General features: G+C 24.0%; 1 protein-coding gene across 1 annotated transcript in view; it reads right to left on the reverse strand.

The window, feature by feature from the left end:
* LOC111684501 (tyramine beta-hydroxylase) overlaps positions 1-17,809 on the reverse strand; it is a 51,297-nt gene extending 33,488 nt beyond the window's left edge. Inside the window, exons 1-2 of the mRNA XM_046947081.1 lie at positions 17,384-17,809; positions 11,618-12,501 (exon numbers count right to left, since the gene is read on the reverse strand). Of these exons, the coding sequence (XP_046803037.1) occupies positions 11,618-11,918 (301 nt within the window). The 5' untranslated portion in view covers positions 11,919-12,501; positions 17,384-17,809. The remainder of the gene's footprint in view (positions 1-11,617; positions 12,502-17,383) is intronic.
* Positions 17,810-18,488: the final 679 nt, after the last annotated feature.

The raw sequence follows: 18,488 nt of genomic DNA on the forward strand, positions 1-18,488 counted from the left end.
GTTCTGTTCTAGTTCTGTTCTAGTTCTGTTCTAGTTCTGTTCTAGTTCTGTTCTAGTTCTGTTCTAGTTCTGTTCTAGTTCTGTTCTAGTTCTGTTCCTGTTCTGTTTATTTAAGAACAGAATCAATAGTCGAGTCAAGTCTATAATTAAATTATTATATGATCCAAAACTCTATTTCATAGTTGTGAAACCGAGAAAACAGAATGATTATTCAATCGACCTTGTAATAGAATCTTAAAACGACAGTATATCCTACTTGATATAAAACTTTACTCATTGTAAATGCCTATATCTCTTAAACTCTATCATTATTGTAACAAATAATAAAAAATTAATAAGAGATAAAGCATGGAAAAAATAAATACCAATAACAACAATAAACAATTCCTATAACAGAAAGACAAGAAAAATAAATCAGAGCGAAAGAAAATCTCATACATAACAAGTAGATATAAATAAATAAATTGTTAGTTGTAAAAAGTTAATATTTTTTCCTTTTCTCACTTTTTGTTTCCATTATGAACATGTTAAAAGTGAAGTATGCAAAAAGAACATGACAGAAAATGTTATATATAGTAATAACAAATATTGAACATGAAATTACATATACATTCAAAATGAAAATAAAATATTTAATATTGTCTCGCAAAATAAAAACGAGAAACAAACAACGGGGCGTATAAGCATTACATTAAATATTAATAAATACTCATACGTACAGGTGTTCGTTTTATATTTTCATATACATTTAAATGTTTAGTTTAAAAAGCGTAAAAGCTTTTAGCACTCTTTTTGATATTTGTAATCAAATTTAATGTTAGGAATTTAATAAAAATTTTAAATTTATAAACGTTTTGATAAAATGTTTTTTTTCTTCGAAAAGCAAATTTCAAAGTAATTTCTAAATTTGTGATTTTTAGTATTCATAAAAAATTTTTTAAAAATTTGTTGAACAATTTTTAGTTTAGTTATTTCCTGGAATAAATTGCAGGAAAACTTAATTGATTGATTTATAATACCTGTTGCCTTTTTATTCATCTTTTATTAACTTGCTTTTCTTCTGTTTAAACTTTAACCCTGCACTTGTAAGAATTTTCTTACTTATTTCTTATTTAACCAGGTGTGATTAACATTTAACATCTTATTACCGACAACAATAAATAAAAAAAATACAAACTCAAAACTTTACTCTTGAGAAAACTTAATGGTGAGTAGAAGAAAAAAAATCCAATTCCATCACTAAACAACATCATCAAGTGGATAAAAGTGTCGACTAAGAAGAATGACGTGGGCAAGAAAATAAGCAAAACTATTGAAAACTTATTATTGATTATGTAAATAAAAATAACAGGAGTAAACTAAAATGACAGGGCAAGATTAGATAATAAATTGTGCAACCTCTAGAGACTTTGTGATTTCAAACAGCAGAGTGTTTATAGAAATGCAAAAATAAAAAGGCAAGTAGGTGGAATGACTGGAGAAAAATAGATGAGTAATATCATTTGGAGAAAAAATGATTGATTTATGACAAAGTTTTTACAAACATTTTCTATGAAGGTAAAATTTATGCACATTTTCTAGAAAAAGAAAATTTTATTGGAAATTTTCTAAAAAAAAAGAAAATCTGTCAAAAATTTTACAAACTATTAAAAATTAATGAATATTTTATATTAATAGATGAAAATCTTTTGAAAATTTTCTATTAAAAGAAGATAATTTTATCGAAAAATCTCTACATTAAATTTTATCGAAAATTTTCTATAGAAAAGAAAATTGTATCGAAGGTGTATATAAAAGAATACTTTATCCAAAAGTTTCTATAAAAAAAGAAGATTTTATCGAAAATGTTCTAGAAACTTTTTTAACAATTTTCTATGAAAAAGAAAACTTTATTAAACATTTTCTATGAAAAAGAAAATTTTATCCAAAATTCTATGAATATTTTACATTAATAAATGAAAATCTTTTGAAAATTTTCTATTAAAAGAAGAAAATTGATTAAAAATTTTCTTCGAAAAAGAATATTTTTTTTTCGAAAATGTTTTATTTAAAAGTAAATTTTATCAAAAACATTTTATAAAATAAAAAATTTTATCGAAAATTTTCTATAAAAAAGAAAATTGTATCAAGGATATATACAAACGAAAATTTAATCCAAAATTTTCTATAAAAAAGAAAATTGTTTCGAAAATTTTCCATAGACTTTATTAAAAATTTTTCTATGAGAAAAAACTTTATTCAATATTTTTTATGAAAAAGCAAATTTTATCCAAAGTTTTCTTTTAAAAAAGGAAAATTTATAGAAAAATTTCTTTTAAAAAAGAAATTTTTTTATAGAAATGAAAAATCGAAAATTTCTTTAAAAGAGAAAAAATTATAGAATTTTTTTTATAAAAAAGGAAAATTTTTCGAAAATTTTATTGAAAATTTTTTATAACAATTGTATCGAAAAGAATGTTTTGTCGAAAATTTTCAAAAAACAAAATTTTCTATAAACAAGGGAAAATTTGTACACAATTTTCTTTAAAAAAGGATAATTTATCAAAAATTATCTTTAAAAAAGTAAAATTTATTGAAAATTGTCTATAAAAAAAAATTATTTACGGAAAATTTTATCGAAGATTTTCTTCAAACAAAAAAGGAAAATTATTTGTAAAATTACATTTTTAAATATAATTAAACAAAATTTTCTTATAAATGAAATTTTTGCAAAGATTTTCTATTAAGAAAAATTCCAAATTCTATTTGCAAAAAAAGTTCACAAAGAAACAAAAAAAAAAATTATATCATAACATAAATAAAATTATTTCTTTAATATCACTACAAAGCCAATATTTAGCTTGGTAGTAAAAATAAAAAAAAAAAAATAATTTTCAAAATCACGCCAACATGTAATAAATATAACAATTTTAGTATAATAAACAAGATAAAATAACAACAATTTTAAAGTGCTGCAAAATGTCTATTTAATTATTGTCTAGTAGTTCGTTTATATCTGTATTTGAAATTAAAATTTATAAACTTCTCCTTCACTCTTAGAAAAAGCCTTGAAATGTCAGCAACAAGAATAAACCCACAAACCAAAAACAAAAAAAATAAATGAAATGAAATGAGAAAAAAACATTTTTTGATTAGTAGCCAGAAATTAAGACTAAATTGGCTTAAGAATTTAACAAATTGCACAACATACAAAAAAAAGAAAACATTCCAACACAAAGAAACACATCCACAATAAAATAGATGTTCATTCATCCTTATACTGACATTTATTTAAATATTGCTTAATTACTACAAAGAAAAAATGTCTCAGGATTAAGCATAATACAGTAGAAGAGGATGAAGGGTATAACCTGCATAAAACTTCTTTATTTCTCTGTTTTCTTTTTATGGTAAAGAAAACAACTTGATAAATAAAATTAATACATTTAGTAAAGAGGATTCCTCTCATGCCTCTTGCCAGTACTACAAAAATAAATAGTAAATGACATTCTTGAGGTTAAATATCATTAGTTGTTTTTATGTATGAGAGTAATTTGTGTATGAATTGGTAAGTATACGTGTGTGTTTTTTGAAACTTTTTTTTAAGTTGTCTGTGAGTTTATGGTAGCATATGTTAAATAATAAAAAATAACGTTACTTTACCACCACACTGCCATAAACTGACAAGCATTCATATATTCATACTAATTTTATTTTTATATATTTTTTTGTACTTTGTTAAAGCACCACGTGAGTGTAATTAAGTTATGGATATAAAGTTGTTTCTTTACAATTCAAAACTAATAGCAATGGGATATTACTGGGAAGACAGTTGAGAGTAAAAATATAAAAAAATAAATTTTTTGTGGCATATGATCTATAACAAGAACGTTTGAGAAACATTTTCTGTAAAGGATATATAAAGAAAATTTCATTGAAAATTTTCTTAAAACCGAAATTTTTTTCAAAAAAAATTCATAGAAAATTTAAAAAAAAACCTTTCATGAACAATTTTGAAAATTTTCTATAAAAAAAAAGAATTTTCTTTAAAATTTATTATTCAAGCAGGTTTTCTATAAACGAGAGAATTTTCTAAACATTTTCTAAACAAAATCGAAATTTCTTAAAAATTTTCTATAAAAAAGAGAATTTTCTTTATATATTCCATAATTTTTTTTTTTTTTGAGAAATGTCCCTCAAGAGAACTTTCTATAAAAAATTTACTTTTCTCGAAAATTTTCGATAAAAAGAGCATTTTAGAAAATCTAAAAAAAAACTTTATATGAACAATTTTGAAAATTTTGCATATAAAAGAGAATTTTCTTTAAAATTTTCTTTAAAATTTTCTATATAAAGAGAATTTTCTCGAAGGTTTTCTATAAACGAGAGAACTTTTTAAACTTTTTCTAAAAAAAAGCGACATTTTTCGAACATTTTTTTTAAGACAAGATTTTTCTTTATATATATTCTATAAAAGAAAATATTTTCGAGAAATGTTTCTAAATATAACTTTCTATAAAAAGTGACTTTTCTCAAAAATTTTCTATAAAAAAAAGAATTTTCTTGAAAATTTTCTGATAAAAAAATGTATCACAAATTATTTATTAAAAAGAGATTTTCTTGAAAATTTTCTATTAAAAAAAGAATTTTTCTTGAAAATTGTTTATAATATTTTATTGAAAAATTTATTTAAAAATGAGAATTTTTTCTAAAAATTTTTAAAAAAATAAATTTTTTCGAATATTTTCTAAAAAAATATAATTTTCTCAAAAATTCTCTATAAAAAATCTATAAATAAAAAGAGAATTATCTCTAAAATTTTTTACACAAAAAAGAGATTTTCTCGAAAATTGTCTATAAAAAAGAAATTTTCTTGAACATTTTCTACAAAAAAAAGAATTTTCTATAAAAAAGAATTTTCTATAAAAAAGAGAATTTTCTCGAAAATTTTCTATAAAAAAGAGAATTTTCTCGAAAATTTTCTATAAAAAAAGAGAATTTTCTCGAAAATTTTCTATAAAAAAGAGAATTTTCTCGAAAATTTTCTATAAAAAAAGAGAATTTTCTCGAAAATTTTCTATAAAAAAAGAGAATTTTCTCGAAAATTTTCTATAAAAAAAGAGAATTTTCTCGAAAATTTTCTATAAAAAAAGAGAATTTTCTCGAAAATTTTCTATAAAAAAAGAGAATTTTCTCGAAAATTTTCTATAAAAAAAGAGAATTTTCTCGAAAATTTTCTATAAAAAAAGAGAATTTTCTCGAAAATTTTCTATAAAAAAAGAGAATTTTCTCGAAAATTTTCTATAAAAAAGAGAATTTCCTCGAAAATTTTTTATAAAAAAAAGAATATTTCTATAAAAAGAGAATTTTCTCACAAATTTTCTATAAAAAGAGAATTTTCTCGAAAATTTTCTATAAAAAAGAGAATTTTCTCGAAAATTTTCTATAAAAAAGAGAATTTTCTCGAAAATTTTCTATAAAAAAGAGAATTTTCTCGAAAATTTTCTATAAAAAAGAGAATTTTCTCGAAAATTTTCTATAAAAAAGAGAATTTTCTCGAAAATTTTCTATAAAAAAGAGAATTTTCTCGAAAATTTTCTATAAAAAAGAGAATTTTCTCGAAAATTTTCTATAAAAAAGAGAATTTTCTCGAAAATTTTCTATAAAAAAAGAGAATTTTCTCGAAAATTTTCTATAAAAAAGAGAATTTTCTCGAAAATTTTCTATAAAAAAGAGATTTTCTCGAAAATTTCTATAAAAAAGAGAATTTTCTCGAAAATTTTCTATAAAAAAGAGAATTTTCACGAAAATTTTCTATAAAAAAGAGAATTTTCTCGAAAATTTTCTATAAAAAAAGAGAATTTTCTCGAAAATTTTCTATAAAAAGAGAATTTTCTCGAAAATTTTCTATAAAAAAAGAGAATTTTCTCGAAAATTTTCTATAAAAAGAGAATTTTCTCGAAAATTTTCTATAAAAAGAGAATTTTCTCGAAAATTTTCTATAAAAAAAGAGAATTTTCTCGAAAATTTTCTATAAAAAAGAGAATTTTCTCGAAAATTTTCTATAAAAAAGAGAATTTTCTCGAAAATTTTCTATAAAAAAGAGAATTTTCTCGAAAATTTTCTATAAAAAAGAGAATTTTCTCGAAAATTTTCTATAAAAGAGAATTTTCTCGAAAATTTTCTAAAAAAAGAGAATTTTCTCCAAAATTTTCTATAAAAAAGAGAATTTTCTCGAAAATTTTCTATAAAAAAGAGAATTTTCTCCAAAATTTTCTATAAAAAAGAGAATTTTCTCGAAAATTTTCTATAAAAAAGAGAATTTTCTCGAAAATTTTCTATAAAAAAGAGAATTTTCTCGAAAATTTTCTATAAAAAAGAGAATTTTCTCGAAAATTTTCTATAAAAAAGAGAATTTTCTCGAAAATTTTCTATAAAAAAGAGAATTTTCTCGAAATTTTCTATAAAAAAGAGAATTTTCTCGAAAATTTTCTATAAAAAAGAGAATTTTCTCGAAAATTTTCTATAAAAAAAGAGAATTTTCTCGAAAATTTTCTATAAAAAAGAGAATTTTCTCGAAAATTTTCTATAAAAAAGAGAATTTTCTCGAAAAATTTTCTATAAAAAAGAGAATTTTCTCGAAAATTTTCTATAAAAAGAGAATTTTCTCGAAAATTTTCTATAAAAAAGAGAATTTTCTCGAAAATTTTCTATAAAAAAGAGAATTTTCTCGAAAATTTTCTATAAAAAAAGAGAATTTTCTCGAAAATTTTCTATAAAAAAGAGAATTTTCTCGAAAATTTTCTATAAAAAAGAGAATTTTCTCGAAAATTTTCTATAAAAAAGAGAATTTTCTCGAAAATTTTCTATAAAAAAGAGAATTTTCTCGAAAATTTTCTATAAAAAAGAGAATTTTCTCGAAATTTTTCTATAAAAAAGAGAATTTTCTCGAAAATTTTCTATAAAAAAGAGAATTTTCTCGAAAATTTTCTATAAAAAAGAGAATTTTCTCGAAAATTTTCTATAAAAAAGAGAATTTTCTCGAAAATTTTCTATAAAAAAGAGAATTTTCTCGAAAATTTTCTATAAAAAAGAGAATTTTCTCGAAAATTTTCTATAAAAAAAGAGAATTTTCTCGAAAATTTTCTATAAAAAAGAGAATTTTCTCGAAAATTTTCTATAAAAAGAGAATTTTCTCGAAAATTTTCTATAAAAAAGAGAATTTTCTCGAAAATTTTCTATAAAAAAGAGAATTTCTCGAAATTTTTCTATAAAAAAGAGAATTTTCTCGAAAATTTTCTATAAAAAAGAGAATTTTCTCGAAAATTTTCTATAAAAAAAGAGAATTTTCTCGAAATCGAAAATTTTCTATAAAAAAGAGAATTTTCTCGAAAATTTTCTATAAAAAAGAGAATTTTCTCGAAAATTTTCTATAAAAAAGAGAATTTTCTCGAAAATTTTCTATAAAAAAAGAGAATTTTCTCGAAAATTTTCTATAAAAAAGAGAATTTTCTCGAAAATTTTCTATAAAAAAAGAGAATTTTCTCGAAATTTTTCTATAAAAAAGAGAATTTTCTCGAAAATTTTCTATAAAAAAGAGAATTTTCTCGAAAATTTTCTATAAAAGAGAATTTTCTCGAAATTTTCTATAAAAAAGAGAATTTTCTCGAAAATTTTCTAAAAAAAAAGAGAATTTTCTCGAAAATTTTCTATAAAAAAAGAGAATTTTCTCGAAAATTTTCTATAAAAAAGAGAATTTTCTCGAAAATTTTCTAAAAAAAAGAGAATTTTCTCGAAAATTTTCTATAAAAAAAGAGAATTTTCTCGAAAATTTTCTATAAAAAAAGAGAATTTTCTCGAAAATTTTCTATAAAAAAGAGAATTTTCTCGAAATTTTCTATAAAAAGAGAATTTTCTCGAAAATTTTCTATAAAAAGAGAATTTTCTCGAAAATTTTCTATAAAAAAGAGAATTTTCTCGAAAATTTTCTATAAAAAAGAGAATTTTCTCGAAAATTTTCTATAAAAAAGAGAATTTTCTCGAAAATTTTCTATAAAAAAGAGAATTTTCTCGAAAATTTTCTATAAAAAAGAGAATTTTCTCGAAAATTTTCTATAAAAAAGAGAATTTTCTCGAAAATTTTCTATAAAAAAGAGAATGTTCTCGAAAATTTTCTATAAAAAAGAGAATTTTCTCGAAAATTTTCTATAAAAAAGAGAATTTTCTCGAAAATTTTCTATAAAAAAGAGAATTTTCTCGAAAATTTTCTATAAAAAAGAGAATTTTCTCGAAAATTTTCTATAAAAAAGAGAATTTTCTCGAAAATTTTCTATAAAAAAGAGAATTTTCTCGAAAATTTTTTATAAAAAAGAGAATTTTCTCGAAAGTTATATATAAAAAAGAGAATTTTCTTGAAAATGTTCTATAAAAAGCAGAATTTTTTTAAGAAAGTTTTAAAAAAAAAAAAAATTATTTTCGAAAAATTTCCATTGAAAAAATATTTTTTTTTTAAATTTTGCTTTAATAAAGGGAATTTTCTCGAAAATTTTCTATAAAAATAAACTTTTTTCTAAAGATTTCTATAAAACTATTTTTTTTTTTTATAAAAAGTTTTTTTGACACTTTACTCGAGATTTTGAAATCGAAGTAAATAATCAATCCCAGGAACGTCTGGTGCTAATGGACTCACTTGGATGTAATCAAGAAGTATGCTCATCTTCTGCTCTTTTTGTGACCATATCTCTTTAATCCCTCTAATCTTAATGATTTTAGCTGTACAAATATGAGTTGTAATGGAAGTTGAAGTAGTTGTCGTAATATAATTTTTTTCTATGTCATTTTATCCATTTTATTTCTTAATTACTGTTACATTCAATGAACGAATGAGCACTCATTTTATAAGTGTATGTATCTGTTTTTGTGAGAAGTTTTATTTATATTCTTCTTAGAAAAAAAAAACATAATAACAAACAACTGAAAAACAAGTAACGTTAAATAGAAAAGAGAAATACATATAAAATAAGTATAAAAATAAATAAAATAAAGATGAGAATTACTTTCATGTCATCCAAACTCAATGGTCGTTGTTGTTATTAATGGCTGAGTTTTCTTTTTGCTCTTATTTCATTATGTTTTCTATTTTGGCTTTCTTGCCCTGAACTTTTATAAATTTCTATGTGTATTTATAGTTGCTAATGTTTGTGACAACTATGATTACATTTAGTCCTTTAGACACACACACACACACTCACACATAAACATAAATTTTCCTTTAAACATTTATACATTTATAAAATATGTATGAATGTGTGTTTTGCTAAGTATGTGTTATAAAACAGACAATTTTGCTGCGATAAAAGTGTGTTAAACATGGTACAAGTTATGTATGTATATCAGTGTCTAAACCTTAGACACCCTTAGAATATATGAAGTAATTTCCTTAATTAAGTTATAAATGTCTTGACCACTGTCCATAATGTATTTTACACATTCATTGTAATTCATGTTACAATTAAGAAATATTGTTGCTACTAATAATAACAACATTATTTAGTAGCAGCAATAGAAATTATTAATTATCATTTCTAGTAAATATTTTTCCTTATTTTTATAAATTATTAATAATAAAAATCAATTAATTTGTAGGTAACTCATATGAAATATTGTTGGTCTAATGGATTGTTAACATTTGTAATATTTGTTTATTTAGAATGGTAAATAAATTATTTATTACATAAATAAAAAAATTGTAATAATAATAATAATGAAATTAATATTTCTTTTCTAATGTAATAGATATTTAATTAACAATTACTTTACATAATAGAAAATGTATATTATAAATAATAAAACAAATAAAGTTTTTGGTAAAAATTTAAGTTTTCCCCTTAATATTTTTCGAATTTAAGTCAAATGTCATAAATAAACATGACCACACGTACGTATACTTAATAATGCAAACATCTTAATGTAAATAAAGTATACGCAACCTCAGACTTTAACCGCAATGAAAAAATCCTAAAATAAATAAAACGCTAAAGAAATTTACAGTTAATTTTTGCCATTTTTTTAAGTTTATAGTACATATTTTTATAAATTGCAACTCATTAAAATCAAACCATTTTGAAAAACTTTTACATCCACAACCGCCAACACTCAAGATGTTCATTCAACTTTTACACCAACTCTAGCAATTAACTCACACTCTAAATATATGTATGTGTATTTGCCTTGTTTTACTTGAAAAGTGTGTAAAATTATATTTTAATATTTAGGAAATACATCAGAGTAATAGTCTAAAAAGTATTCATTTAGACGTGTTGGAAAAAATAATGTCAAAATTAAACGATGGACTCTTTGCGGTAATTTAAGAAATGCACAGACAACATGTGTTCTCTTGGAAGGAGAAAAGGGAAAGAAGAAAGCGCTTAAAAATTTGATAAATTTAAATTAATAGCTAAGAATAAATTTAAGTGTTACACGTAAATTAGATTGGTGAAAGAGTGAAAAGTGATAATTCATACAAAACAAATAGCTCAAAGAATACCGTTGAAGGGAAATACTAACAAAAAGGTTAAGAAACGAAGAAGAAAAACGAACTGTAAAGAATGAGCTAAATCTGAAGTAAGTTGCAAATAACTAACTAACTAACTAACTAACTAAATAACTAACTAATTAACTAACTAACTTACTAAATAACTAACTAATTAACTAACTAACTACTGATGTTTGTAAAACCCAAAAATATTGGTCTTGCACCCACCTTTAAGCTCAAGCTATATCCGTCCGTCTGTGCATCCATGTAAAGCACGCTACAGGTCACAATTTTTGAGATAATTTTAGGAATTTTGGCACAAACATTTGTTATGTTTCCAGGGCAAACACTTTAGAAAAAGGTTGAAATCTACAATTGATGAGTAAACAGGACTTGATCGGGAAATGTTCCTGAACTGATCTAGAAGTATTCCCCAAATGATTTAGAAATATTCCTGAACTGATCATAAACTGATCCCCAAATGATATAAATTTGATCTAGAGTTTATACAGAACAGATCTAATACTTATTTCAGCATGATCTTAATCTGATCTAATAATTTTCTAAATGATCTAGAAATGTTCCTGAACTGATCTAGAAAAGATCTTTGACTAATTTTGACATGATCCTTAACTGATCGTAAACTGATTTAGAACTAATCCTGAAATAAACTAAAATAGATTTAGAGTTTATACAAAACTGATCTAATACTAATCTGAAGCTAATTTAGTAATGATTTGGTGAATTATTCCGCCATACAACCGTACCCCCAACCTCTTGGGCTCATTATTATAATAATTATTTTCAAGATATGTTATTTTTAGAAAATTTTCGAAAATTTGTCTTTTTATAGAAAAATTCCGATAAATTTTCTTTTATAAAAATTATATTTTTGTAATTATTTTTTGTAAAAATTATTCCATGTCCCCCTTTAAGCTCTTGCATAAAATATGATGTAAAACATTGTTATAAATTAGAAATACTTAAATAAATATTAAAATAAAATATGAAAATATAAGATTAAAAATTTACAGTAATTTTAACGCAAGGAAAAAAAAGAAAAATATCTACCACAAACGAAAAAGTATGAAAATTTAAACTTACGATTGGCCATTACGGTAAGTGGCAATAAGGTGACCGCTGCCACTAAGTAGACTACAAAAAGCCAAGAAGAATTCATAATGGGGCTGGAGTAAAAACAGGATTTTTTGTTATTGCTAGTGATAACAATATTCTTAGATATTTGATGTGTGTCTTTGTTGTTGCTGCTGATGTCGCTTTGTTTTAAAGGAAGTGGAAGAAGTTGATGTTGTCGTGGTCGTTGTCGTTGTTGGCAAGGCTGTGGCCATGTTGATTGTGTTGTATTTCCGCTGGATGTGATTAATTTTTCCGCTAACAATGCCATTATAAAACTAACACATACAAAGATACACGGAAGCTGAAGACTTACGTTGTTGGAGGACAATTACAATTACAACAACATCAACATTTACTTGTTATAAATATACAAGTACCAGCAGCACTCATACACACACACTCTCACTCACTCTCTCTCTTCTTTACTATCTGTCAAACTCAGTGAAGAGGATACAGTTACCAACACAAGGATAAATTTATGTCTTGTTTGGTTTAATTTAAAAGTCTTGTCTTTTTTTCTGCAAACACAAATTTTTTTCTATTTAAATTTTTTTGTTGTTGTGTTTTTTTGTTGCTGCTGCTGTCGTTATCTAAACTGATGTTATTTAAATTTGTTATTAAATAGAGGGCTTTATTACATTATTATTAATGTTGTTGTTGTTGCTATGACACAGCCTGCTGTCGTGTTTAATTTAACTTCGAAAGCTTCATTCACTTTAAATTATTTTATAATTATACCAACACCGCCTTTAACTAATTAAATAAATAATTTATTTTTGTGTAAAATATTTTACGTTTTTTTCTTATTTATTTTATGTTGTAATTTAATTTACGTTATCAATTTTTAGCAGCTGTATTTTAGTATTTTAAAAAAATTTTCATTAATTATTAGTAAGATTTATTTGTATGCTTAACCGTAAGGCAGCCAAGTAAAAATTGTCTGAAAAAATTGTGTGGATTATTTATTATTTATATAGAGACATTTATTAGTTGGCAATTTATTAAGAATTGATTATAAAAATGAAAACATATTGAGTTATTTTTTTCGTTTTTTGTTTCCTTTTTTTCGTTATTAAATTGCTAATGACTTTATTATTTTTTTTTGTTATTTTTGTTTCCTTTTTTATGTTGATGGTGTTTATTTTAGTTTTATTGTTTGTTTTTATGTTGTTTTCTTTGTTTTGCTAAAGTAATATTTTTGTTGTTATTTTTTCATTTATTTCTTTTATTATATTTTTGACACAATTTCAAAAAATCTTTAACATACTTTTAACACTCATGGTATTTAGAAAAGGGAAGGATATCTACTAAAGTTATCTAAAGTTAACTTGGACTAATGGACGAAAGGATAGACAGACAGACAGACAGACAGACAGACGGAGACAGAAAGTGATCGATTCGGAAAATGAGGCATTATACTCTCCTCACTAAAGTATATACATATAAATAAATCTAAGTTATGTAGACTTCTACAGAGATACAAAAACATTGAAAATTATATTGGCCTCAAAACTCTAAAGAGGATATGATTCTATAGACTGATTTCAACCATTTATAATAGGATTCGTTTGGTCAATAGAAGATCATGTAGCAAAATTTATCAATTCATCTTTAAAATTGCCAACTTTAGGATGCGCTCTAGGTTGACATGGATACATAGAAGAACGGACAGACAGACAGACAGACAGACAGACAGACAGACGAAGGACATTGAGTGATCGACTATGACATACAGACACAGAAAGCGATCGAATCAGAAAGTGATTCTGAGTCGATTTATATACCTTTAGATGGGTGATACAAACATCAATACGAACGCATAATACCCTCCCTAATATAGTGGTGTAGGGTATATAAATTATGACATAAAACGATACAATCATACGACATTGAATGTAATTGGGACAAATAAGTTTAATGAATTATGAAGCCAAGTGGTAAGCATCTCCGCTAAGTCATGTTAGATCATTGCTTTAATCGTCTTTCAGAAGATCTACAATAAAATAGGTTAAACATTTGTTTATCACATTTGTCGCCGTTCTATAGCTCTTTTGAAGCGACAGTCCTACAAAGAACCGGATCACCTTGCAATAAAATCATCTGCAGATGTTGATCTTATATATTGACTTAAGAAAGAAACCAATAAAAAGTACCAAAATTGTTAGAATTCGTTGTCACCATTTAGACAACGGATGTATATACAATTCAAATAAAACCCAGTTATCATTTTGACATTTGTAATTTTGACAATGCAAAGTTGTCATTGCAACAACGTATTATTGTAACATCGATTACGCTTTATATCATTTAGGCAATGCATCGATGTGATTTCGATAACGGATTGTTGTGATTTCAACAACGTAATGTTCTGTTTGACAACATAGTGTTGTCACTTTTATAATACATTATAATTTTTTGCTGATTTGATAACTTCGTATATTTTTTATATTTTTACAGTTGATTTGGAAACTATCCGTACATACGTTGACAATAGATGTTATTGAAAAATTATGAATGCTTTGGGCTCAGCTTGGTACCAAGCGTGTATAATTTTAAAACGTCTTTTTTCCCTATGTGGACTTACCATGCTCCCCTACAAATTGGGAGTTAGGTAAGTACTTACTATGAACGTCTGTAAATAAGGTGTTAAGTAATTAGTATTTATTAGTTAGAGAAAAGTAGGTTGAAATTGAAAGTAAGTACAAGTCATTAATATGTTTTTTACTTTAAACTTTGATTTAAAAATCTTAAATTATTTTTTAAATTAAAAAAAGTTTGAAGAAAAAATTTTAAAATCTTATATTGTTTAAAAAACGTTTTATTTCTTTGCCGTTTCCTTGTTCCTTCCAAACGCAAACATATTAATTTATTTTGATAAATGTCTACAAAATTGTGGGGAAAAAACTTCTAGTCTTTAACTTAACGCTAAACATTACAGGCAATTCCTATTTTGAATTTTCTTTTTTTTAATAATTTTGTACTTTTTTCCAAGAAACTTTTATTTTTGGCTTCTGACAAAGTTAAGTATTTCTCTTGAAAAAGTTCAAAAAGCTACTGTGTATTATCTATTTAAAGTTAAATAGATTTCTTATCTTATGATACCGAAATAATACCAAAATGAAAACCATTAAATTAAACAATGTTAATGAAAATTACCCTTGTTTAGTTTCCTCAGGCTTAAATAAACAATGTAAAATATATAATAATAATTATAATAAGTATAGACAATTTCTTATAATTTCTTATAGGTTTTGCATTTATAATTGAAAAGTGACTAGAACGCAAAATGGTAATAATAATAAACCAGCAAAGAAATAATTTTAAACTTAGAATAATTGGAAAGATTAATAAGTTGCATTGGCATTGGAAAGATCTTTGAAGAATTATTCATTTAATGTAGTATTCAAGACGTATCGATACAAATACATAGATTGGAGAGTTCAGAACTCTTTCAGAATGAAAAAAATTAAATTCAAAGTCGACCCTACAGTTTTTTTTATAGTAGACACTTCAGTTATTTCTACTTAAGAAATTTTATGTAAAATCCTAATTCTTTATATGTTTTGAAATTTTTTGCTGGGTTTTAGAAAGTTCATGGAACTTATTTTAAAGATCCCCTTACAGAAACTGTTTAATGGTAAAAAAATTAAATGTAAATTAGTAAGGTTTGATTTGTTGCCACACAAACCTTGAACTAAAAAAAAAATGAAGAGAACACATGCTGCTATTTGCAAGGTATATTACTAGTTACTTTTGATATTATCTTTTACTAAAAAAAAACTCTATACATACACATGTAACTATATAAGTATTGCTTATTTAAAAAAGCATAAAGACGAAATAAGATAAAACTTTATAAAATATATCGAGCTAGTTAATAATTAAAGTAAAACCAAAGTAAAATATTTCTGAAACTTTAAAAATATATCGAAATTCAAGTGATAACTATTTAAAGATTTTGTTCAAACTTATTATGAAACTAAATCTCCAGCAAAAATATACATTGAAAAGTAAGGAAAAAAATGTAAAAAAGCTAGTTGTTAATTAGTATTTTTAAAAAAAATATTTTAACCAATGCCATATCTTTGACATTGAAGACAATCATTTACCAAGTTCGCTTACCTATTACTAATTAAATAAGTGTTTACAAATAAGTGCTCACACAGAATACATTGTAACATATTGTGATATCTTTAAACAATAATGTTATTTGAACATAAATTGAAGAAACGAGAAAAATAGATAACAATTTTTTTTAGATTCAGATATAGAAAGAATTTTAAAAGATATTCACATTTCTCTTTATTGACACAACCAGAAATACCGACTAATTACCCTGCAAATATTAAAAATCTGTCCTGGAAACTATTTCCTGGCTTTGAACAACTTGAAACAACTTAATTCACATACTATAATCATAATGAAACATGAAGAAACTTGGTATATCTAGAACTGAACTAGAACTGAACTAGAACTGAACTAGAACTGAACTAGAACTGAACTAGAACTGAACTAGAACTGAACTAGAACTGAACTAGAACTGAACTAGAACTGAACTAGAACTGAACTAGAACTGAACAAGAACTGAACTAGAACGGAACTAGAACTGAACTAAAACTGAACCAGAACTGATCTGTGGTTAGAACATTTTTCTTATTCTAATGATTAAGTGAAAACATTTATTCAACTTCCAGATAAAAAACAATCTTTAAAATTTTGAGAGATAAATTCAAATTAACTACTAAATCTGGTAAGCTCTGTATCTTTGATTCTTTAGAAAATCACAATCCTAGTTATCTTTTAATATTAAAATGCAACCTCTTATTACAATTAAGTTTTAACTTGAAACTGTTAAGTTTCCGTTTACTATTAGGATTGATATTGTTTCTATTAAAAAAATTAATTCCTGGAAATTAGAAATCATTCCTCGCTTGCATTTTAAACAATTACATTAATACACGCAAACAGCAGCAGTAGCAGGAGTAATAGCACTACATGACAGAGACGAATGAAGCAAAACTTATTGATAAAGTTTTCGATTTGAGAAATTATTTTATACTTTCATATTGTTTGCTTTTCGATTTTGCTTATTGTTATTAGTATAAATGCTGTTGTTCGTGTTTACCCAAAAAAAAACACTAGCTGTCTTGCCTTTGTTGACTTAATAATGTCTAGGAAAAAATGTAAAGGAATTAAAATGGGGAAAACAATCACAAACAAAAAGGATAATAAAGGACCAACCCAACTAAAAGTAAACTTTAATATGAGTACAATAGATACAACTACAAAAAACGGTAACAGCAACAGCAACAACAAAACTAAAAGAAACAAAACAACCGGCATTTCTTTTTTGTTTTTGCTGCTGTTACACAGCAATACTTTACTACAGTTTATTATAGTTTTGCCAGCCACTCTACTGCTGCTGCTTCTAGTACTTACAACAACAAGAAAATAATCCACAACAATAAAAGGAAATAAGCAGAAGGATATGTATGCTACACACACACATAGACAGACAATAAAAAATTCCACTTAAATACATTGGCAAACACTACTATACTTTATATTACAGCTTAAGGATAAGCAAGTGCCTTTATGTTTGTGTGTAACTATAAATATAAATACTTTGTGCATTTGTATCTGTATATTCCTATAATTTTTCAGACAATTTGTTGGCTCCAATAGTATTTTCTTGGTTGCAGTGTAGCTACGTAACACCAGCTGAAATCTCACCACTGCCTACACTCAAAAACTTATACACTCTTACACAACTTTTTCTTATTTTTTTATTTTATTTGTTTGCAAAATATTTATTTTTCTATTTTTAATTTTTATCTTTAATTTTATTATATTTCTCTTCTTCCCATTTTCATACAGGAATTCTTGTAATATTTGTATTTTCTTTTCACTTTGTTTTTTTTCACACCGCCAATATCTAAATCAGGAAATCCGCTTACTTCCGTTTCCGCTTTGCTTTGCTTTGTTTTCTTTCCTTTTCTATAGAAAGTTTTGCCATTCACTATTATGATAATAATTTTCTTTATAAATTTTCTTTTTCTTTTTAGGCTTTTTCCTGTGTTGGGATTTCTTAGTTTTATTTTTTTTATAATTGATATATTATTTTAAATTTTTTTTCCCGTTTTGTCATCACGCTTTAAGTTTCTGGTACAAACTGCTAACAAATTGATGTTGTCTTTTGTTTTTATACTTGTCGTGCACTTGTCTCTGTACAACTTCTTGCAACTTGTTGTAGGTTGTGTTTTGTTCGTAACGCTTGTTTTATTTTGGATATTTGGTTGGATGCAGAGACGTTGAAAGAATGTAAGAAAAATAAGTTTCTTCTAATTCTATGAAAAGCAAAAATCTTTCTAATTTTGAAATAAATGTAAAATATTTCCTAAAAATGATAAGTTTTGAAATTTGTCTTTAAAAAGATTAAATTTGGAAAATTCTTTATAATAATATATATATTTTTTCAAATCTCTATATAAAAAAGAAATTGTCCAAAATTTTCCAACCAAAAAATCCTAAGAAAGAAATTTAAAAAAATAAATTTTCTAAACAATGCAATATTGTCTAGATAAAAAGAAATTTAATTTTTTTTTTTAAATTAATATGTGTCATAATTAAATAAATATTTGCAATTTGATTTGCGGTAACCTTCCCCTCCTAACTGTTATGAAATTATCCTTTAAAATAAATGTTTGCAACAAACTTCTAACATGTTTGCTGATACAGCACGTGTATAAATATTGTTGTGTGATTATCAGGTTGGTTGTGATTTTTGCTCCATATCTTTACTTTTACTTTTTTGCATTATTATTTAAAAAAAAAAAAA

This window comes from Lucilia cuprina, chromosome 3 (genome assembly GCF_022045245.1).
Source record: "Lucilia cuprina isolate Lc7/37 chromosome 3, ASM2204524v1, whole genome shotgun sequence".
Taxonomy (NCBI): Eukaryota; Metazoa; Arthropoda; class Insecta; order Diptera; family Calliphoridae; genus Lucilia; species Lucilia cuprina.